The sequence below is a fragment of the Protopterus annectens genome, chromosome 4.part0 (genome assembly GCF_019279795.1).
Source record: "Protopterus annectens isolate FY-2018-M chromosome 4.part0, PAN1.0, whole genome shotgun sequence".
In the NCBI taxonomy this organism is placed as follows: domain Eukaryota; kingdom Metazoa; phylum Chordata; order Ceratodontiformes; family Protopteridae; genus Protopterus; species Protopterus annectens.
In genome coordinates this window covers 833,285,450-833,309,529 of record NC_056733.1, presented here as the reverse complement: position 1 = coordinate 833,309,529, position 24,080 = coordinate 833,285,450, and the positions used below count along the sequence as shown (strand labels likewise).

The following is a 24,080-nucleotide window of genomic DNA, read 5'->3' as shown; positions in this document are numbered from 1 at the left end:
ACCACATTGATCCGTGTCTGTCAATTTTGGCAACGCCTTTACATCATTCTTTTAACTATTATAGATGTAAATCATTTATAGTCATGGTTTAAAGTTGAAATGGGGTCTGTATGAAGCTGGGTTTGATGGGTCTTTACCATCCTTAGGTAATACATCAACCGCAGCTTTATTCCAATATATTGATGCTTCCCCTCCTTTTAAAATACTGTTACAAATCTTCCAGATCTTTATCAATTTCTTCCCTCCTAACTTTGAAAATTCCACAGGAATACCATACGTTACTGGAGACTTTCCTGAAGATTGATTATACATCACCACTTTTATCTCATCCCACCTTATCTTAACTATTGGTTGTTGAGCCTCATCTACCCGTAATCTTGGTATAATTAAGTCTTCCTTAAATATTTACATTTGTAGTCTTTCTTAATTTCCACATTTAATTGCTCTACACCAATTTTCATAAAATGTCCACAATATTGCTAAAACCTCTGGAGGATCTCCGGTTATTTCTCTTGCTATAAGCTTCGTAAGTTTGTCAGCAACTCTTTCTACTTTCTTTTGCATAAGTCGTTGTGCTAATTTTTTGTGATCTGGTTCTTATAATAAAAGTAGTTGTTTAACAGCAAACTTTCTAAACTCATGCATACTATCCAGATGCTACCTTATTTTCTGTCTAGCACTCCACATTTGTGCCTCTTCTTGTTTTGTGAGATTCAACTTATTCTGCAAAATTTTAACTTTTGTAAGCTCCACTTAGTAAGTCTTATTACTTAACCAGATCGGTTTCTTTCTTATTTCTACCTTGTTTCCATTTTATCCCACTCACTAGCTATAACTTCTGAAGATATTTCTATCTTCTTTTACAACTCTAGAATAAATCTCACTGCCCATTCCTTAAATTCCTCGCTTTTTAACAGTTAGGTGGGAAAGTGCCAATATATCATTATTACTTCGTTACCCTGTATTTTTAACTTGGTTTGTATTGGTGCATGATCTGAAGTAGATGTTTGTGTTGAAGCTTTCAGTTGAATACACATGTTCCTGTGAAATGTAATTTCTATCTAGTCTAGTCCAGTTATTGCACTTTGGGGAATATGTAAATTCTAAGTGTTCCTACTACTGAATTCATATCTTCCATACCAAATATTTTTATAAATTTCTTCAGAAGTCTGCCATTTTTAGTTGTACTTTCCCTTCTACTTCCCCTGATGCATCTTCACTATAGCAAATCAAGTTCCAGTTCCCACCTATAAGTAATATTCCCTGCTGAAAGTTGATTATTTCTCCCAAAATTTTCTTAAGTTGCATAGTAGCATTTTTGGAGGTCTATAAATATACACCAGTGTAATCTACCTCCTTTGCAAATAACCCTTACTACCACAAATTTACCATTGTTGTCTTTTCCTCTTCTATCTCGATAAGGACCCCTCCAGCAATTAGCATAATTACTTCCCTTTGTCCGTGATATTATGCTGAATATCTATCCTGAAATTCTTTGTCAAATTCACAAACTCATTTCTTTCCAAGTGTGTGTCCTGCAGCATTGTTATTTGCACCCTGCATTTCTTAATATAGTTCAGTACTCTTTCCTTTTTGCTTGTACTTGTAAGGCCATTTATGCTCCAAGGTAATGTGGATAGCATAACCAGTATGATTAAAAGCTATTTTTTCCACCTGTTATACTTGCCATTTCTTGTGTGTAGTTCAAGACTTGTCATATGCACACACTTAATGTTTGTCAAGCTGATCTTAATTGTTTCTTCTCGTCGCCATTTGAACCCTATGTCACATTTTTCACGACTTTTTGTTTTAATGAAAACTCTCAAAAAATAAATTTTGAAAAACCCTTCATCCCTTTTAACTTAGAACAATTGCACAAAACTAGGTACATCTTCAAAATGGAAGTTTAACCCTACTGATAGGAACAGTTGCCCCATATCAGCAGCTGCACCCACAGGCATTACCTAACCTAAAATTAAGGTATGCGTGTGCTGTACCTTGTGTTCCCACTTGCACTGGTTGTTGCATGTTCTTTTCCTGTCTCTGTTCCCCTAACAGATATGAAAAGCAGCTTATATGCTTTCAGAAAATAACTTTTAGCCCTAAGAAAATGTGCACTGGCTATCTTTAAATAAAACTAGTTGTACACTATTGTATTAAATGCATTAAAGTATTAAGGCTGCTAGGGAGGCTACTATCTCTTATTCAATTTCAGTGAATTCAAACTATTTTTTTACAGAGCTGCTGTCATTGTACTTTTACGTTTTGCATTTCCTACAGCAAAGAATGTGTATACTAAATGTGCATTTCTGTACTTCATTGCATTGTTGTTTGAACTCTACTTTTTACTTTCCCATACAAGTATAATGTTTTTTTTTTCCTTCAAAATGCAGGGACATTTCAACTTTTATTGTACTTTGTGTTTCACACACAATGCTGAAACATTTTCTTAAAAACAATTCAGTGTCTTGGAGCATCTTTTAGGACGGTCACTGAGGAGAGTGAGGTCCTCATAGTTTAAGAGAACATGACCAGGGATGCGAAGCAAACCGTTTTAAAGAAGCTGCATATTCCATTTTGGGCAATTCTGTGAGCAAACTAGAGAAACTGGTTTCAGGTTTAGGAAGTAAGGACCCTAAGTGTATGTCTAGTGAAAAATATTTAGTTGTGAGGTCTGCCTGAAGTATAGCAGACCTAAGCACAGGCCCATTGTCAGCATGCCTCTGACCCCCTGAGTAAATAGTGTGGGAAGAAATAGCCAGAGAATTGTTATGGCTAGGCTTGTATAGGCCCGATAGCCTAGTACCAGCCTATGTGTTGGTTGCTCTGGGCTTATATGAACTTGAACACTGCACTAGCACATGGTATCTTCATGTCATTGATCAGGTTACATGCTTCAGTGCCCGAAACATTCTAAATACAAAAGGGCCAATAGAAATTGTAGGGGAAAAGTATATTCATTACTGAATATGCAGGCGTGGTCCATTTTGAAGTTAATTAGTGGCAGTGATAGAAAATTCACTAAATAGTAATATGGCTGAGAAATTAAATATTAAAAGTGTACCACTGTAGCATGCAGCTGTTGAAATAATGAGCTTGTAAAGAGACTCATTTGGACACTAGCAGAAGTAATGCTAAAAGAAAACCTAGTAGTGGATGCAACTGGGAAATGTCATTAGGTTGGGTCTGATAGCAAAAATACTGTGCAAGCTGTCTTTGGCTGTAGTCTATAACCTCTTGTTTAGTTAGAATACAAATCGCCCTTCCTTCTGTTATTGATATTTATTCTACTCTAAAGTGGTCCACAAGGAGCAAGGTAGTAAGAGAGCATAATTCAGTATTACATGCTTTAAGGAGAGCATTTGTTTAGACCAAATGTTTGGACAGACTTCAGAGAGCACCATGTAAACCACTTCAGAAGGACTTGGTCATCATTGTCCAGGATGGAGCTGTGGTATTGGAGGCATGGCAGAATTTGTGTAAGGGTGTGTTTATTCCAGGCTTTGTGAAGTCAGGGTAGAAATGGAGGAACTTTATATCAATGAAAATGGCAATGATGAGGGGAGAGTACAAAATATCTCAGAAAATGGAAATGAAGACCAGATGAAGAATTCTGGAAAAAGAAAGAATGTGGTATAGATGGTGTAAAGCAGCCATTGGTGCTGCACTGACTAGGTAACCTTTGTCTCAAAGTAAATAAATAAACCATATGATTTCTAGACAGAGGGGAAAGGGTACAACATACAGCTGAAGACCCTAGGGTGGTCTGGTAAAGCAACTGGAAGACACAAAAATTAGTGTAACTTGAATTTTTGCATGTAGTTAATAAACCAAACACAGGAGGGGGGTTTAATGTGTCATGTATATAAGTTATTCACACTGAATCAAAAATTGATAAGATACAGTCTTTAGACTCCCATTTGGAGAGGATAGCACTCCTTGGTGAAGACATTTTATTGAGTCCGCAAATCTGAATAAAATACAGCAGTGACAAATGAGGATTTTAAAGTTTATAATGCTGGACAGAAGTGCAAGTTTACTAGGTAGGGGTGCATCCTAAAAAAAAAAAAAAAAAAAAGAATAATATCCAAAGCACAGCTTGTTACTAGTGGGTATAGTATATTTTTGCAGAAAAAATTTCCAAAAGCGTTACCAAAATGTACATTATGTCTAAAAGGAAACAAAGATTCTAATCTGTCAGTAGCAGTGGAAAGTTCATTCTATGGACATTTAAGTTTGTTATTATTGCAAGGTATACAACTCTTAAGTGATGCTTGTCCTCCTAAGAAAATACAATATGGGATGACTGTAGAAAGGCAAGAAGTGTGTTTATAATGTAGCAGATGCATCACGTTTGGTAAAGCAAAGTAAAAGGCCTCCATTTTTAGATCAGGAGGGAGAATCTTAAAGGTTAACTCTGCTGAGATCAGTTTGCCAAAGCGAGTGGAGTATTTTCCTCCTATGTGGAAGATTTTGTATAAGTGCCTCATAAAGCTCTACCTCTTCTACCACTTCACTTGTTTTATAAAGACAGCAGGCAGACTCCCTTACTTCGAAGGGGGCTTTCAGCTTTGGGCTTCTAATAGATCTTAATGAGGGGAATATGGCATATTACGTGCTATACTTCAATGCAAACTGTTAATCTGTGTATTATCTTTTCAGAGAGAAGGGAAATATTAAATCTGTATCTAGTTCCTCAGGGTACTTTACTACAGTATCTCTTCTGAGGAAGACTTTATTTATTTTTTTCCAGCATGTTTTCTCTATGCTTTGTGACAGCGTTTTGGCTTTCTGACTATGGCTAGTACTTTTTATGACATTTTATATTGTGTGAATAATTCTCATTTGTGTTAGTGCAGCTTGGACATTCAGAAGAAGAATATCCAAACTCTGCAAGTTTAACTGGTTTGGTCAGCCGTTTCAGTTGGCATCTATGAAATGATTCTGTGTATTTAGTTTCTCCCCAGTCAGATCCTGCTGTTACTGTGTCAGACATGAGTGGTTCAGCATATTGCCTGGCTTATACTTCACATGCAGGTGTCAGACTTCTGCATTCTTAATATTCTTTGCAAACTTGGCCTTTCCTTTTCAAGGGTATTTAAATATGCAGCGCAATGGTTATGGTCTGTGTCTGCCAGCACTGATTTTCCGTAAATGTGTTCATGGGAACTTTCACATTCATGTACTGTGGAAGGTGACTTTGTTTCTACATGAATCTTCTGGCATTCTGTAAATGTTCTTTACCCCTAAGTGTTTGTTTGATTTTTCTTCTTGCAGAATCACTACACCAGTACCATTTGACTAGCACCTACTTGTAATGTGCTTTGTTTATTAACTTCAACTTGCTTCAGTGTGGGCACATAAGCATTTGAGTTATTTTCTTGCTCTTTGCCAGTAATATTCCATGTCGCATTCCAGTAAGGTAGATATTGACAAATTCACATTTAACTGGTTTGGAAGAAATTTAACATGCTAGATCTTTCAGAAATTTCAAGAGCTTGTTTGCACCTGAGGTGAAGCATTTTAATTGTGACTCTTATTTGGTTAGTGTTTGGTTTCAAGCTTTCCAGTTATGCTTGGCCTACTGTACATCAGCTGTGTTACTATGATTTTACACTTACCTTGTCCTTCTTGAGGTTATTTTTTGTCCTCCTTTACAAGTAAGTAAATCAAAATCGCATCGTTGAGCTACTATTTGCCCATCAGTGATATTAGTAATGCATACCATCAAGCCGTGTGATTAACTGTGTCACCAGTTGTCTGTAACATTTTAGGTACTAACAAAATACCAAATTGGCACTTTTCACAGGCAAATTACAAGTGTACAGTGTGGAAATTTCCAAACTAGGCTTGTTTACCAAAATCTTTGATTTGCATCAAGCACCGAAATATAATTTGCTTTTCATGACATTACTACCTCTGTGGTACAGTGGATAATGTCTGTGTATGGCTTTATAGTCTTGGGGATCTGTAAAAGTACAAATTTTGTCTAGACACTCTTCAGTATCCATTCTGTTACCGCCTTGTAGGCAGTATTTGTTTCTGAATCACGGTTGATGTCTACACACAGGTTTGTGGGGTAGCCAGGAAAGATATTGGAAATTTGCTTGATGAGGCAGAGCAGGCTTCCTTGTAGGACCTGTCTTAAGCATAGTAAACTATTGGTAAACAGCCAAATCCTGTTTAAATATTTTCAGATCCACAGTGTGAATTATTTTCAACATGCCAAGTCTCTAACACGTTAGAGTAACCTATTAGTATAATATAAAAGAACATATGTAGTGTCAGCTATCTGAAATTGAATGTTGCATTTCTTACTCTTGTATTCACATGCATAAGCTCCTTCTGACCCTTTGGTTTTACACATCAACCACAATAAGTAAGCAGTTTACACAAAGATTGCATCAAGGTTTTTGTTTTTAGAGCCAGTGCTTCAAATGTTTGATCAGGCATTTGCACCGTACCCCAAACATCACACATTGATTATTAATTTGGCTTTTTCCTTCAAGATAATCGCCTTGGTTTCTAGTCTTCATTTGTATTTTTTATTCCCTACTGGACTTGCTTGATGGTATGCTACCATTACAAAGCTGATCCATTTTCTCTGCTTGGGGGGGCAGGAGGCAGGAGTCCAGTGACTAATTTGTTCCTGCCCAGGGTGCATCATGAGAACATTCATTTCCCATATGGTGATTGATGGTAGGGAGCAGGTCAGCTTCCAGTTCCAGTGGGATGACCTGTTCTCCCCATGGGAGTGCCTCCCACTCTTGTGGTAGTTCTAAGAGGTCTGCAGCTGCTAATGGCCTCAGACAGCATGCCTTTACTTGCTGTCTAAGTTTTGTATACAGATTTGGCTCATAATCAAATGGGGGTCCTAGGCAGAGTAATAGATCTCGCGCACGCCCTCCCCCCCCCAGCCATTATAGTGTCTTATTACGTCTCCTCAGTTACCACACCTTTTAAACCTGTCAAATGTCCATACTATTTTTTTTCTTTACTGCTACAATGCTTGCAGATATTTTTAATTTAATTTAAAACTTTTAAATAAAAGTTTACAGTACATACCATGATAGTGCATGCAAAGCAAAATAATCTGAATATATATGCTCTCATAATAGATGCACAGAAGGCCTTTGATAGGGTAGACACAAATTTTCTGTTTTATCTCTTACCTTATTTTAATATATCCATGGAATTTGTTCAAATCTTACAAATTTTATATAGTAATCCTTATACTACACTGTATATTAACAGAAGTTTTTCCAAAAGAATACAGATTAGGTCGGGAACGAGACAGGGTTGTCCTTTGTCCCCTTTATTATTTAATATTTATCTTGAACCCTTGTTCTTGTATGTTAAGCAGAAGGTTTATCATAATGTCCCAATAATGTATGGAAATAAACTAATGGCAGCTTTTGCTGATCTGAATATTTATTGTGCATCTCCAATATCAGACACTGAGAAGATATTGAAAGCAGTTAATGATTTTTCAGAGGTTTCTAACTATAAAATTAATTTGGGGAAAACCAATATATTTCCTTTAAAGACACCTAAACCTTTCTCATTATTACCTTTAGTGGGGCAGGTAACATTCAAAGATAATATTAAATACCTTGGTGTTGTGTTTTCCACAGATAATAAAGATTTCTATAATAATAACATTAAAATAGTTTGGGAACAAATAGTTTCTGATTTTGTGAGATGGAAAAATTTGCACTTGCCAGTATTAGCAAAAGTTTCTATTATAAAAATGAATGTATTGCCACGGTTACTGTATATTTTTAGGTCAGCCCATTTATCTCTTTCAAGAACATTTTTTAAACAAATTCATAAAGATTTGGCTAAATTTATTTGGGAGCCAAAGAAAACTAGGGTATCTTATGACAAATTAATGACCCCAAAAAGTAAAGGAGGTCTGGAGTTGCCTAATTTTGAAACGTATTATCTGATTGTGAATTCTAATAGGATTTTAAGAATGGCCGATCATGAGATAACTAGTACTAAGTGGACACCAACTTGGCTAACCCTGAACTATCAATATATTTTAAAGTTGAACATTAATCCTAAAGAAATGCCCTTTCCAAGTAAAGATATTCTGAAGGTATATGGGATTGTGGAACACATTAAAACTGAAATATTATCTTTACAGAGTCTATTTCAATCATTGGATTTACTTCAGCATATGATGGTCTTTCAGCCCTTTCACAGGAACCCAAATGTAAAGCTGAACGACCAATTAATTGATCTAAAGAAGTTTCCATTAATTGTGAATTTAACTATGATCGATATATATAAACATCTGGATCGATCGCCCAACCAAATAAGACAAGAATTCGATTTACCTAAAAATTACCTGATTATTCTTAGACAAATTAGAGAATTTACTATAAGTTACCTACAAAACTTTAAACTGGATGAAGAGACTATAAATAAATGCTCTGAGGTGTGGCAAGCTCTCCAACAGGATATTAAATGTATAACAGCTACGAATAAATTAATTAAAGAACTTAAATTTCAAGGTAAAGTTTTGTTATCAAATTATTGGGAAGAGAAAATATTATTGACAGATAAAAGTAATATGTTAAAGGCAATTGAATTGACTATTAAATCAACTTCTCTTCAAAAACTGTTATATACACAGCTGATGATTTGGAATAATGCATATTATACACGCCTTGCCCTGCATAAATTTAATTCTAAAAACTCTGCAACATGTCCATACTGCAAAACTCAACCGGCTGATCTTCTTCATATGTTCTAGAGCTGTAAGTGTGTATACAAACTGTGGAATTCCCTTAAAATTCAACTTCAGAAAGTGGGCTACCAAAGTACAACACTGTCTTGGAAATTTATGATTTTGCATATTCCCCCGAAGGAACTTACCAGATCAGAGTATAGTTCATATTAATATTTTCTCACTAATGAAGCTTTATATAGCTTCAAATTGGCTAGACCCAACTAAAACATCATGGCAAAATTTCAGCGTGTTGCCGACAAAACATATACTAGCTCATAAACTACTTTTAAATTCACATAGTAAGGGTATCAATAATCCGAAAATTTGGGAACAGATATTTAATATTATATTAGCATAAAATGTTTGAATTGAAGATAGTAATAATCATGGCTATATTTGGAGAGAAATGTCTAATCAAACTGTTCAATATTGGAAACTTACTAATTATTCCTGTGTTTTTCTTATATTTCTAATGTCTTATATGGAAGCATTCTTGTAAATATTGTATATTGTTTGGTGTGATTGTTACAGTGTTAGTTAGTAGTTTGTATTTTATAATTTTGTATGAAAAGTATATAACAAAGATTTATTATGGAAAAAAAAAAAAGTTTACAGTGCAAACTGGTAGACATTTTCTAAACGAAGAATGAAGTATCACAATGAAAACACTTAGCATAAACAGTAAACTTCTTTGCCCTTGAAACTCATATCCATTGAAACAACATTGAAACCCACATTAAAAGAATATGCATCTGGCCAGTGGCAGATTAAGTTTACCTTTGTCCTGTTTTCAAACCGTAGGCACCTTGCACACATTTTAGGGCCATGTATACATGCATGTGTTCTTTGATTCTCTTTCGTGATTGTATTAAATTATATTTCGTGTATAATACAGTAGTACTTGTTAGACTGTGTTATAAAGTTGTAGTTTTGAAAGTTTTTCCAGTAAGCAATGAAAAAAATTGTATGAACCAATAATCACAAAACTGCTCATTTTAGAACATTCCAACCTTAAAAGACCACTTAAACTTCTGTCATTACAGTCCACCAATATCAGTCAAATATACACAATCTCTGCAGAAGTCATCTGAATAATTCCATATTAGAGATCTGTAACTAATGAAGAGGGTGCTGCCAGCTAACAACTGTATATTTAATTGTTTCATCTACAAATTCAGTGCCTGCTGCTCTTGAAGAATAAATTGTATATGTTGTATTAAAATAAAAATTCCTACCTCCACCCTTCCACCCCCATAAAGTACAATACAGTGTCAGCAGTCTGTCTACAGGGTGTGTGAGTAGAATCTACAGCCTTCTGCATCAAAAGCAAGAATACTAACTGCTGTGCTACTAACACACTGCTTTCAAATTCTGTAGCACAGTGACGCCCATTGCCTAAACAAAACAGTTGCACATATAAAACAGACTTAGCATGAGCAGCAGTAAGCTTTTCTTCCCTTAAAACTAACAATTCCTTGAAAATGCACTGAAAAAACTCAATGTTGCGTGTGCACATTTGTTCTGATCATTCACACACACGTGCTCCACAGGTGCAACATTACCTGCATTTGCCAGTTTTAAGAGTATAGTTTTATTCAAGTCTTTTGCACAGGTTTGTTGTAGGTGGCAATGGTGAATGTTGTGTGAACCTTGTTATAAACCTTAGAGTAATCGACTTCCTGTATTATGAATCAGTTGACTTATCACTCATAGCAAATCTCGGTATGGATAAAAAACTGTCAATTGGATACAAGTGGTATTTGATAGTTTTAGTAAGCTTAATCTCTTGCAGCAGGAAGTATTCTGTTTGTTACACTGTGTTTTTCCTGCTGAATGTTACTTGTTGCTTTTGTAAATGGTTTTGTTTTCATTTTCTCTGTGTGAATTGTCCTTTTGCAAACTTGTTTCACTTTTTTTAGTTTACAGTCTTTATTGTCATCATACACTCTTGTGTTTGTGGTTTTATGAAGTACCCATTTAAGCACTTTAATCATGAAATAGAAGTAGTGATTTCACTAGGTGTCACTTAAAGATCGTGTAAAGTGTTTTTACCATTTCTTCTTGCTATAATTATGCCCTCTTCTTGTAAAATGGGCTTTCTTCTGCAGTGTTTAGTTTTTACTTTAGTTACTTCAGTGGATCTGTATTTATTAAGTTTAATAAATTAGTGTTGCTGTTTAGTGTATGCTGAGCAACTGTCCAGTTATTTCCTGATTTTTATTTTTTCATGCCATCGAACCCCACCTTCTGATGTATTAGAGGAGGAGAAATAGTTCTATCGTAGGTTAGCATGTTTTCTGTAGTCTGCAAAATATTTTATTACAAAGCAACCAGAATGCAGCGCAGTCAGTCATCAGATAATAAACAAAATGCATATGAATGCAGTTGTATTAAAGTGAAAGGTAACAAAACTAAGATGGAACGAATAGGCTCATAATGAAGTCTGTGGCTTAGTTGCTGAACATCTGCAGCTAGCACACCCTTTGTGTTGCTGCCCACTACTCTGAGAGATTGTGGTACTGGACAGTCTTGGTCCCTTCCTTGAATCTAGGCACACCCATCCTTCCCATTCCAGCTGCGACATACTACCAAGCTCAGGTCATCTGGACAGTAGTCAGGGCTTTTATCCCTGTATGCCAAGAGAGTTTGCCTCTTTACAGATGTGTGTTACAGTAAGTAGCCTAGTAAACCTTTTGTTGGGCTACATTTTGCTTTGCCTGACTGTAATCACTTGAGGTTATGGAGACACCAGTTGCTACAGTACCACCTGTGCAAGTCATCTGCCTTTTCCCACTGTGCACTTGGAGCAGTACAGCAGTATAAACCCTGCCCCTTTCCAAGGCAGGAAAACTTGCCTCTGGAAGTTTAAATCTGTTCCCTTTCTGCCAACCATTTCACAGTCCAGAGTTGTAGCTTGAACCCAGGTCACCAGCAGCCAAGACGGAGGATTTGTCTCTGTCCCATACATGGGTTTTCAGTCATCAGCTTTGAAGAGAAAATCTTGCAGCCAGTAGCATTGTATATGTCCAGTTATAAGATCTGCACCTCAAATCTAGTTGAGCTTTAGATTAAGAAAGGTATTGTCGATCTAGCCAGTGTGTGTGTTGAAGCAGTTATTTTATTTCAACAGTCAGTGATTGAAGACTCTTCCTTTGTGCCTGACTCTGATGTTGACTCCTTGCAGTAGTAATTCTCTGTACTTTTTCTGGTGCAGAGCCCAAAGGTTGAGGGGTCCACCCTGATGTCCATGGTGGTAATCTTATGCATCGTCTGTTTAACCCAAGTATACAAATCCTTTTAGGTCTCGATTCATCTTTGTACTTCCAAGCTGCCTACCTAAGAAGATTGTACTAGATGTCTGTTACTCTTTTTGCTGATAACATCCACTGCTAGGTTCTTCAGCAGCAATGAAGCGAATCTGTTTTGTGAAAGTTTCCATATTTTACTAAATCTATGCATGTCTATTTTTATTTTACTTTTATGAACTTTGTCACATTTTATTATATTTTGTCTGTATCTTTTCTTTTTTTAGATTTATGAACTTCGTGTGATGGAGACAAAACCAGACAGGGCCGTCTCCATTATAGAGTGTGATATGAATGTAAGTGATGTTTTTATATCGCCATTAAATTTAAATTTTCAGCAAATATAGAAATTATATGCATATGTATTTTGATCTTGCAAAGAGCCATAGCTAAAAAAAAAAAAAAAAAATATTCATAACTCAGCCTGATTTTGACACAAAAAACATTGCTTTACCTCTCCATTCACAAATTCAAGCATATGCAGCCATCATGTTTTTTAACTGTTACTTGAATACATACTCATCTTTAGCAATATCTACCATACCCAGCCTACATTCATACACTTGGCTGTCCTGTTAAGCCTAGCACTTGGGTTACCTTAGGTTATGACATCTCTCCAACAACTCAAGCTTTAAAATCGTGCATTTTACAAGACTTGTCAACATTTTAAAAGCGTTATATCATTTTAGGTAATGTTCTCAGAGTCCTTCACATTCATATTTTAATGTTATGTATTGCTCTCCAAGAAAACTTTAATGCAACAAATTAGAACTTTAAAGTATTTCTCTGTGAATAGATAGTTTTCCTGTTCAGCTGCAACTAACTGGGAAAGAAAAGTAAGTCTGCAAGTAACTAACAAAAATTCCACAGCTGTTTACAAGTTTGATTCACTGGCAGTCTGTCAAACCGCATTGAGTACTGTTTTAAAACTGAATTTTGACAAACCAAAAAAGATTGTACAACTGAAGAAATTCACAGCTGTCACCTGCTGTATAACTTCATACCACATCCAAGTGATATCATCTGTCAATGCCCTGTACAATCAGGAGCTGACCCATTTATTCCCTGGTCAAGAAAGGGTGGCTGTCTGTCTAGGAAAAAAGCCAGCAAACCCTTAGAAGTCTGAGGCCTAATGCTCATTTGTAAATTCCATAAAATCAGTTACAATTACCAAGAAAGCCAGTTCCAATATAATTTTATGGCTTTCTGAGCTAGTCAGTCTTCTATATCCTATCAAAACTCACGTAAGCAGTATGCTAGAGGGGGAATAAAGGATTCAGCGTTATCCATACTTTTTTAAGTCGCTGAACTAGCATGCAGTATATCATAAGATATTTTGAGCTCAGTTACAATCATTTGAGCACATGCCAGCCAGCCGAGTGCAGACCAGTATCTTTGTCTTCTTCACCCTGGTACAGCAGAGCACTTAAGTATTGTCAGGTTGCTTACCCAACCTGTAATGCAGTAGTCCTGTAACTCTGGGTAACCCAGTATGTGACCAGCTAACTGCCAAATGCAGCTAGTAACACTTTTAGCTGTAGTTTTATAGGGTGCATCTCTTAAAGCCTTTAGAATGATCAAAAAAAATAAAAATACAAACCATCCACAATGCAACAATGTCAGTTCACAAATTTAAGAAGCATGTGTATTCCCTTTCCAGAGTTGGACACAACTCTACATCTTGCTTGATATCAGCTAGACTAATGTGGCAAAAACAATTCTAAAATCCCCAGTAACAGTTATGGAAGTGAATTTATAACATAGCATCTTTCAGAGTCTAATGCCAGGATTCAGTAGTCAGTCATTTAAATGTAAGAGAGATATGATCACTGTGTCAGGGCTGTTTGTATTGGTCTTTGTCAGGCATGATTAGTAATTCTTGCTTACTAAGTCAGTAGTTTGTACAGTGTCAATTTGCCATTTCTTACACAAACGTCATACCCAAGTCAAAAAGCACTTGGAAGATCAGTAGCATACATATAAACATTTCATTTGCAGTATTTGTGGTATTAGCTAGTCTGTCCATATGTATGAACAATCCTCAACCAGCATAGTCTCTTGCCACTGCATGGTTTCACAAGTGAAAGTAAATGCCTTGGGGAGTTCTTCCCTAATGTTTGTAATAACTATTCATCATTACCTGTAAATTATTGTGAATTCTTCATAGAGTCCTTGACTCTTCTGTTAAAGGAAATTCCATTTCACCCTTCCATTATGGAACCCCAAAACCGAGAGTGCCTTCAGTGAACTCCCCAGTCTCTTTATGTCAAAGAAAAAGACCTTCTAGATGTTAGGGTACAGCAGGTTATATGCTAGGTTTTTTAGGAGGTATTCCTTTGTCACATCAAAAGCTTGTGCTCACCACGATATTTGCTGAGAAAAATCATGATCAAATGAAGTTTCTCCAGTCACCAAACTGACCTTACCAATTCTTCACAACTGAGTTAACACTCGCTCTTTGAATATCCAGTTCTTAGCTTGAGCCTCTGCTGTTCTAGGGTGCCTAGGTGTTCTATATATGTTGCCAGTGGTAGAAGCCAACAAGTTTTCACAATTTGAATGATAAAAAACAGTCCAGGTTGCCATCTAAACTTTCATGTACATCCTTTGGTTCATGCCTTCTGCCCTTTCCAGTATTGCCATAACTTCCACATGCTTTAAGATTTAATCATCTCAGTTAGTCTGTCTTCTGCTGTAAACAACTGCATATCAAACCCTGTTGTAAGGTGTTGCCATACTACCTTAATCTGTTTCATAGAAATTATGGCTGCAGCTTCTTTAGAAACCTAATCAGTATACTTTTCCTCTTTGTTGTTCAGTCTTCCCAGAAATTTCAGCAATTTTGCTGTTTTTAACTGCAGTAAAATGAGCTTGAGGTAATTCTTCCAAGTCACTTGCAGCATTGCAGACAACCGCTATCTCAAATGTCGATAAGATCACATACTCCAGTATCCCTGTAGTATTTTTCAGTCATTATCACAAGTTTTAAATATTCCTGTACTTTCTCACCAAATAGCTCAGCAATTCTGAAGAAATTAGTTGGGCAAATGTTTTCTTTTTTCAGCTGTTACATAATTAAAACTTATAGCAGACACTTATGCAGTTGTTAATTGAGCAAGTAAAGGACACTTTCCTCACATACAGTGAGACTTTAAGCATGAATGTTAGTTGTAAAGACAACTTTCCTCAAATACAGTGATCTGTCTAACATGAATGTATTTTTTTTTCTTTGAATCCCTCACTGAGATTTACAAGATTTCAATCTTGAATATCTGAGTAAATAATATATGCAAGTATTCTGTGTATTGCATGATGAGCAGTTTTTAATCCCACCACTAAGGTTTGGTACTAGTTTTTTTTTTTGCTCAATGTTATTTTTAGGTAGATTTCGATGCTCCTCTTGGATATAAAGAACCTGAGAGGCTCCCACATTCTGAAGATTCATCAGTAAGATTTTTATTTGTTTTTCTTTCTACCTTTAAGCATGTTGCATTTTCGTTTTCATTCTATCTATAGGATCAGAAACTGAAACTAACTCAGTGCTCACAAATTTTGTTTGGCTTGTAATTTTAGTGCTGTTTGCATGTTGGACAGAGTAGCATGCTCATATCCGTTTGTTCTTTCCTGTGGTTTTTGTTTCTGTAAACACTGTTAAATCAAACAAGACCTCTAGTCACTATGTTTCTGCTGGTACAGAACAGCAGTATACTGCTTTGTCAAGCAAACAGTATACATTTGACAACATAGCCTTTACTTTCAGACTGAAACAAATGTTTTAGGTATGAATTCAGAGTAACAGCTGTAAGCTGACTTAATGAAATGATGGTGAAGATATTATTTAATACCAATGATTAACACCTTTATATGCAGAGTTAACTGTTTTTGTTAACCTCTTGTATCTGTAAAAATGTAAATGTATCTTGGACGAAACTGCTTTTTTTTTAATTCTATTAGTGTTTTTTTTTTTTGTTTGTTTTTTTAAATATTGGGTATCTACTTTTGCAAAACAGCTGCCTGTCTGCTTTTACTTCTGGACATAGGGCCACACAGACCTGTTTGGCATTACAAATTATTGTATGAGAATAAACATGGAGAATTGTCTGTTTTAGGCAACCCACTGTATATAGCCTTCAGAAAAAGAGTGAGTGAGTCATAGGTCTGTTGCCTAACCCAGGGGATGCCTGGCCCCAAGTGAGTTGTAGGTCTGTTGCCTAACCCAGGGATGCCTGGCCCCGAGTGAGCCATAGGTCTCTTGCATAACCTAGGGATGCCTGGTCTGTCCTTGACCGAATGAATGGGTGAATGAGTGACAAATGGGTAAAGGAATAGATGCCATCAGATTATGTCTGACAGAAGAGCAAAAAAAAGATAATCTCTGTTGCACATTTGTTATTTCACTGCCAAAGTTGCTGAGTAGAATCACCATTTTGATTGTAAGATAATTTTCTAACCTTTGTTGAGGCTGTGAACTCTCATCTTTTATTGTTTTTTTTTTTTTTTTTTTTTTTTTTTTAAGGCCCAGCCTCGTTTAAATTGCTGAATACTTTGTAAACCAAGACTGTGAAATTTGTCTCGGCATAATTTTAAAATGACTGCAGCAGCTTTGGGAGCATGCCTTTTTTTTTTTTTTTTTTTCTTTTCCTGGTTGTAAGTTGTATATAACAGATAAATGAGCGTTTTTTTTTATATCAGCTGTGAATTTATTTAAAGTACTGTAACTTCTCATAATGACAAAGCTGACTAGACTATTGAGAATCATACAGTTCCAGTGTATTATCAGTACTTAAGCAGTGCTGCCTTAAAATATGAAAGATGCTTTCTGCTAGAGGTTAAAATTGTTCTGTGTTGGTCCATGTTGTCTCTCATTTGTTGTGCTGCAGACTGAAGAAACACTGTATGAAAGTTATAGTACACCATGACAGGAGACCATGGAACATCACTTGACTTACTGGGGGCTTTAGACCATCCCAAAAAAAACTCCCTCAAAAGTGTCATTTTTTTTGGTTGAGCCTTATGGCTGAGTTAGAACCGTCTTTTTTGGGGGGTGCATGTGTGTGTCACTCAGTAGCAGTTGCTGAATACCGCCAATCTATTTATGCATTAGTTTGACGAGAATCTTCCTGAAATTGTAAATAAGAGTCTTGATCCATTGTCAGGGCTGTGCACTTTAAACACACATGCCGTAGTTGTTGTTGTGTCTTTAATCACATATGCCATAGGTCTGGTATTGTAAGCCCTACTGCCTATCAAAAAAGAAAACACAGCACGGGCTTCTTCTGATTGTTCAGCTAGCTGCTTTCTGAGCATGTGCAGGACATTTTTCTATGTTTGCTCGTATCCAGCCACTTACGAGGCGGCTGTGGTGGTATGAGATGCACCGCAGATGAATGCTGGTGGGTTTGTACTGTGAAGAGCTTTTATTTTATGAGTTTTGCAGTACTTTAGTAAATCTCTTTCTGTACCAAACTGTTGTAATTTGTAAACTTGGGTTACTTTTGAGCTAGCTGCATTTGTTTAGGGTATCTAAAAAAGCATATATATATTTTTTAAAACTGCTGAGAGCTTGTGGCCTTATTTATTGGGTGAATGTATAGTTTGGTTGCCTACTTTTGCACTTCACCTCCTTGAAGTATGATGGGGGGGCGGGGACAGCGATTCCATCCCATGTAAAATATTACTCTTGTATGTTTTTGTGTTCTTTAAGATATAAACATCTGAAGGCAACTTTTCCCACTTTTTTTTCTAAACTTAACCACAGCACAAGTTGAGGTTGTCTTGAATAAACACGTAGTTAGCCTATTTACAGTCGAGCGCTATATGTTGCCCTTGCCTCAAATGGCTTAACATCTAATACTGTCAAAGCTGTTTGCAGTGAAACATTTTCCATTACCCTTTCTTACTGTAAAGATTTTAGTAATCCCTGATTACTTGTTGGTCTGCCACTTGTCTCTTCCGAGTACCTCAATTTCTGTGCATGTGAGTTTACTTTTGGTATCTGCTTGTTACAAAATAAATAAATTAATGTGTATTTGTATTTATCTGCTGGCTGCCCGCCATCGGCCCTCCTGGGACCATTTAACCCACATGTTCCCATGTGGGACAAACGCTGGTCGCAGGAAGACAATTAGCATTTGTTATAAAGTGGCCTTAGACCTGAAGATGCTGCCAGCGTCCCAGGTTTATATAGCAAGCCTGGGTGCTATTAGCAGTACCCTGGCAGGCAGTAGTGAACATCAAATGCCAGCTTACCTGCTTATGGTGAAGTTCAGAAAATACGCTCCAGTCAGTAGGATCCAGGATACATAGTGTGCGGAAGGCAGTGTGGCATGGTATATTCATTAAAATAAAAACAACCCTAGAATACAGTGCGTCATTCACACTCGCAGTGATGGGAACAAAGTCAGTGGTAATGTACAAAGAATTCTCTCCCCATTTTAACCTGTGAAACTGTAGATTAGCCCATTACAGAAAAATGGAGAAAGTGTCAAATGTAATTAGAAAGGTTATGGATCAAATAAGTTTTAAGATCTGCCACTAAGAAATATACATGTAAGTTGTTGCTTTGGGAGAAATGGTGTGTATTTCAGGAAGTAATGTTAAAATAGTGACTCCGGCTACTTTTTCATCCTTTGTCTGACCTAAATGAGCAGCACAACAGTCATCACATCCATTTTTAGTGGATTAGAATGATGTAGGAAAAAGTAACACTATAAAAGAGATGAAATGAATTACATTAGAAGAGGATGAGCAGAATAATAATTTTTTCTGTTATAATGAACTTGTGTAAGTGTGCTGCAGAACATGAATGTTTCTTTCCCAGCACATACAGACTCCATTTGCTAGGTTATTGTGGTCTCCATGCATGTTGTAAAAACAAGTAGCACATCCATTGTGTTTCACTGCATATTAAAAAATTGTCCATATCGGAGTTCAGGAACCAGTTGTTGCAGTCTCTCTTTAAAGTTAATTTTCTTTTTACTCTTCAATAGTCAACTTTGTCATGTCCCCAAGTACCTTATCTTACCAGACATGCAACTTTTCTGCTGTCCATCTTTTGGGTTTGTTTCATAAGAATTTGTGAACATGTTGGAAATTGTGAAATTGCAGCAACTACCATTATTTCAAGTGAGTAGGTGACTTGACCTGTGTATCTTCTCTCCTACACAGGAGCAACTTTTCAGATACTGTTTCAGGCATCTTGACAGTTGCTGTATCAACTGTTTGCTTGTCTGTCTGTCTCTGTGCCTTAAGTTTTGTAAGGTCTTTATCCTGAAATGAAATGTTTAGGGCTTTTGCGCTGTGTGCTAACTATGTATTGCACTAAAGCTGTTCTAAAGAAAAAAATATGACTGAGTTAATGAAACTTTTTTCTTTTACAAAAACAGGAGTTGGAAACAGATCACAGTGATTATGTACCTGATAAAGGATTTCGGGTAGGTAGAATATTTTCCTTTTTAAGGTGGTTATAATGAGATATTAATCATTTTCTCTTCGCTGGTAGTTTGATAGAAATAAGAAGATCAAAAGTTGCACATTATTTTCGCAAATGAAAGGGAGCCCTCCCCCTGTAACTTCAAGCTTAAACAGCCTCACACTGCAGATTTACTAAACTGCAGCACTTTTTCTGAAAAGGGTGTGAAGTATTTTAACATTAAAAGGGTTGTTCTGAAACCATTTACATAGCTGCTGCTGATAGCTAGTGTCAGTGACCCATTTTACCCCCTCTTCCTTTGAACCTAGTGGGCTTCCCCATTAATTTACGAAGCATTGCTTCCCCATTTAGTCTCATTTTTTAATACTCTTGTCATGTTCTGTTGCACACTGTGATAAAGATTGATCTCGTAACACCAAATCAGGACTCTTCTGACCTTAAAAAGAGACAGCTAGACACTGAAGAACAAGTCCTTCTGCTATTGATGGCTGATTACTTTGCCGAGTGTCTGCAGTGTGGTAGAGGAAGTTAATGACCTATACCAGCAAGAAGTTGTATAATATGCTTTAACAACCTTTTCTTTAACTTTAATTTGATATTGTCCTTCTCTGGAAGATCGGCTCAGCATTTGGATAGAGAGTGGATATCTTCTACAGCTGAATGCTGACACCAAGCATCTTACAACTACTGAGCACTTGCCCAACATCTCTTTTAGGAAATGTCTTTGTGCACACTTGGTGCTTCCTGTTCTGGTTTGCTTTGTTAGCACTTTACCCCCCTCTCACCCCCTAAAGAGCCCATCTCTATACCGGAAGAAAGCAAAGTTCCTGTAATCATGGCTGCACAGGTAAAAACCACACACTCCAAAGCCAAGAACACAGCATCCATGGGACCAGACAACATCCCAGGCTGCGTTCTACACGAACTACAGAACGAACTGGCACCCCACCTAAGTACCATGTTCAGTAATAGCCTCACCTCGGACTTTGTGGCCGCTGAATGGCGCACAGCAATGGTTATACCACTCCACAAGGGAGGAGCCACCACGGACCCTGGGAACTACCGCCCCATTAGCCTGACGAGCCTGGTCTGCAAGGCCATGGAATGTATCATAATGGAACTTATAAACAAAGACAATGGTAATCTCCAAACTCTGGACCTCACCCAGTTCGGGTTTGTAAAAGGCAGATCATGTCTCCTAAACCTGATAGACTTCTTTGAAGCAGTCACCAAAGTCGTAGACGAGGGTAAGGTGGTTCACACAGCCTATCTAGATCTTGCTAAGGCTTTCGACACCATCCCCCACTCTGGAATTATAGATGTTTGTCTTATCGGCTTTTTCCCGGTAAGGGGTTGCCACAGTGGAACTCCGGTCCGCTAATGATTGGCAGTAGATTTTTATGGTGCCGAGTTGCCAGCCAGACGCCCAAACTTCAGCGAAGGCACGCCCATTTACGCATGTCGTTCAGAGGCAACTCGACCGCGGGGAGGACATGCAGACTCCACACAGAAGGCACTTCCCCGCACACTAGCTGAGAATCGAATGGGAGAACCTCTTGCTGTGAGGCAACAACGCAACTGCTGTACCACCGCAGCTTCCACTCTGGAATTATAGATAAACTCACTAAACTAGGTATAAATGCTTATGTCACAAGATGGGTTGCCAACTGTCTCGCTGACAGAACTCTCACTGTGAAAGTAGCAGAATCCAAATCCAACTTCAGACCAGTGACAAGTGGAGTACCACAGGGTTCAGTCCTGGGTCCCCTCCTGTTTGGTATCTATTTCTCTGAAGTACAGGCTAACACAGAAGGTCTTTAGCTAATGAAGTTCGCAGATGACTGCAATCTAGGAGCCATAATCGAAACTCCTAATGATGTGGACATCCTACAAAAGGGCCTCACTGAGACAGATGCCTGGTGTCAAAGCCATGGCCTCAAGCTCAGTGCCAAAAAGTGCATTGTCATACCCTTTGGTAAAAACTCTCTACCCATGAACTACAACATAGGCGGTAGTATACTTAACACCGAAAGTGTGATAAGAGACCTTGGGACACAGGTGGACAGTAGTCTCTCCTTTGATAATCACATCGCCACAGTAGTCAGGAAATCCTTCTACGTGGCACACCTCATCACAAAAAGTTTCTCATCCAGAAAAAAAGAGGTCATTGTTCCCCTCTACTCAGCACTCATTAGACCCCCATTATAGAGTACAACGCCCCTTTTGGCATGTACCTCACAAGACATCTACAACAACTGGAAAGGCTGCAGAAATACCTCACAAAGAGGATTACTGGCCTCAAACAGATGCCCTATGCAGACAGTTTAAAAAAACTCCAGCTTTACTCCATCACATATTGCCTACTCAAAGGTGATCTCTGCCTAATATACAAAGCTATGTCAAACCCAGAGCTGTTGGACATGCTCCACTTAAAGAAGTCCCAATCCCTCCGAGCTACACGCTCTAGGGACCTAAACCTGGTCACAATAAACAGAACATGCTGGAGGGATAGATTCCTGTCCCAGAGACTTCCCATACTCTGAAATAAACTACCTGTCTATATCAAACAAAGCTCCTCATTAGCACTCTTCAAGAAAAATCCTGATGATTGGATGGGAAATAGGAAATTCACCCCGGGGATCACTTCTGTGGCTCTGCTCGACAGTGGTACAGGAAAATAATTTTCTTTGGTGGCAAAAGCCAGGGTACCTTTTTAGCTGGGCTTTTATAGGCCCTAGGGCTGATAGCCTAGTACCTACCTATGAACCTATTAGAACCAGTTGCCTTTTCACCTGAATGAATAGAGTGCATTGTGAAGATCAAGGAAATGAATGTATTGGCAGATATTGGCTTAATTCCTGTAGTCCTTATTGTGTATATGCCAACAGGTCATTTAATTACCAGGTACTCCCAATCCACTAGAGAAGATGAGCTTGTCTGACAGATCTTAGTGGAGCTTCAAAGTCAAAGTTCATAACCAAGGCAAAGAAATGTGCATTTGTTTTGTATGTTATAATATGTGGCTTTGAATATGTTGTATTTTGATGCATTTTCATTTTGCCTATGCTTATTGTGTGATGTAGTCTTCTGTGCTTCAGCAAGAAATAATTAATTTAGTTCTTGGTGTCTGTAGTATTTTTTTGTATTGCTTAGATTTACTTATTAATTCAGTTTTGCCATGACATAGTTCATCCTAAAATGTTCCTCTGCATTCTAAGATTAGCATGAAAGATATAATACTGCACTGAATTGCTTTTTGTACTTTTTTGTAGGCATTTTCAGGATCTGGAAACAGATTAGATGGAAAAAAGAAAGGAATTGAACCAAGCCCTGCCCCACTTAAACCAGAGGATATGAAAAGGTGATTTATTTTAAGGGAGGGGCTCATTGAAAATGACTGCAATGTACAACAGTGACCCAAGATCTTACAGTACTGTAATGACAAAACCTGCAGCCTGTAGTGATAGCTTTTCGGTGATGAAGTTGTATGTACCCAGCTTGTATTTTATTTTCAAAACTTTTAAGCCACTATTGCAGATACAGGTATCATGCTTGTAGAACCTTTTGCTTCTGGTACTGTTTCTCCTTTGGACCGTTCAGTAGCTCTGACATCAGAAAAGATAAGAATCCAGTTCCTGGATGTTCTAGGCAGCTTTATATTCTCCACATACAAAACTAATGAAGAATCACTTCCTACTGGTTCTCTTTAGGTCATCTCTTTTACAGAGGTAGTAAGTGTGATGCAAGAATATTTTAAATGGAGACAGAACAGTTAACTGTCGTGTATATGTACATGTTGAGGGATTGGTATAATGGTTGAGGTGTTTAACTCACAGACACAAAGTACATGGTTTGATTCTCAGCTTGGAAAAGGGAAATTGGCTAGGCTTAAAATGGCCCAGAAGGGCAGCTAGCCTAGTACTTACCTATGAACCTATAAACTTGTACATAGGATTGTGCTATAATGAAGAGCCCAGACAAAAATTCAACCTCTCCAGTTTTTTCAAACATTTGAAGATGCCTTTGATGTGCTTCTCTGGAACTAGGTTTGCAGCGATCAGCTTCCACATATCCTAATATATAGGCTACACTTCCCACATGAGAAGTCACAGCACAGTCTTTTGCATTGCAGATGCTTGCTACTGCATTCTCAGCATCTGCATAGGTAAGCCATATTCTGCATAATGGAGGAAGGAATTGTGTACCTGTACAAGAATCCTGTTGCAATCCCATTAATTATTTTATAGATGTTGCTAGAAGTTCAAACCTGGAGCTGGCTATTACCTCTCTTCACTGTAACAAGAAAAGGTATAACTAAAGAGAGATGTGGGAAGAAGGGTTGTATTTAATCTACATTGAGGTATATAATATCAGGAGGGTATTTTTAAGACAGATGTAGGGCATCATAGCGAAAATATAAGATGCAGGTCTGGAACAGAGACTGATTCTTTCCCACTCTGCAGTAAAATTAAGCATACAGTCATGTGGCTCTGATTCTGTTAATGTTGGTACACCAGCCTTAGACATAGTTATTATGAGACATACATGGTTGAGAATCCAGACTTTACCAGGTGTCAGAGGACATGCACTTAAATAAAAACCTTTT

General features: G+C 37.4%; 1 protein-coding gene across 1 annotated transcript in view; it reads left to right on the top strand.

Moving 5' to 3' along the window:
- Positions 1–22,855, top strand: part of UFD1 (ubiquitin recognition factor in ER associated degradation 1) — a 145,685-nt gene extending 122,830 nt beyond the window's left edge. Inside the window, exons 7-10 of the mRNA XM_044068779.1 lie at positions 12,270–12,338; positions 15,424–15,489; positions 19,428–19,475; positions 22,747–22,855. Of these exons, the coding sequence (XP_043924714.1) occupies positions 12,270–12,338; positions 15,424–15,489; positions 19,428–19,475; positions 22,747–22,839 (276 nt within the window). The 3' untranslated portion in view covers positions 22,840–22,855. The remainder of the gene's footprint in view (positions 1–12,269; positions 12,339–15,423; positions 15,490–19,427; positions 19,476–22,746) is intronic.
- The last annotated feature ends 1,225 nt before the right edge of the window (positions 22,856–24,080 follow it).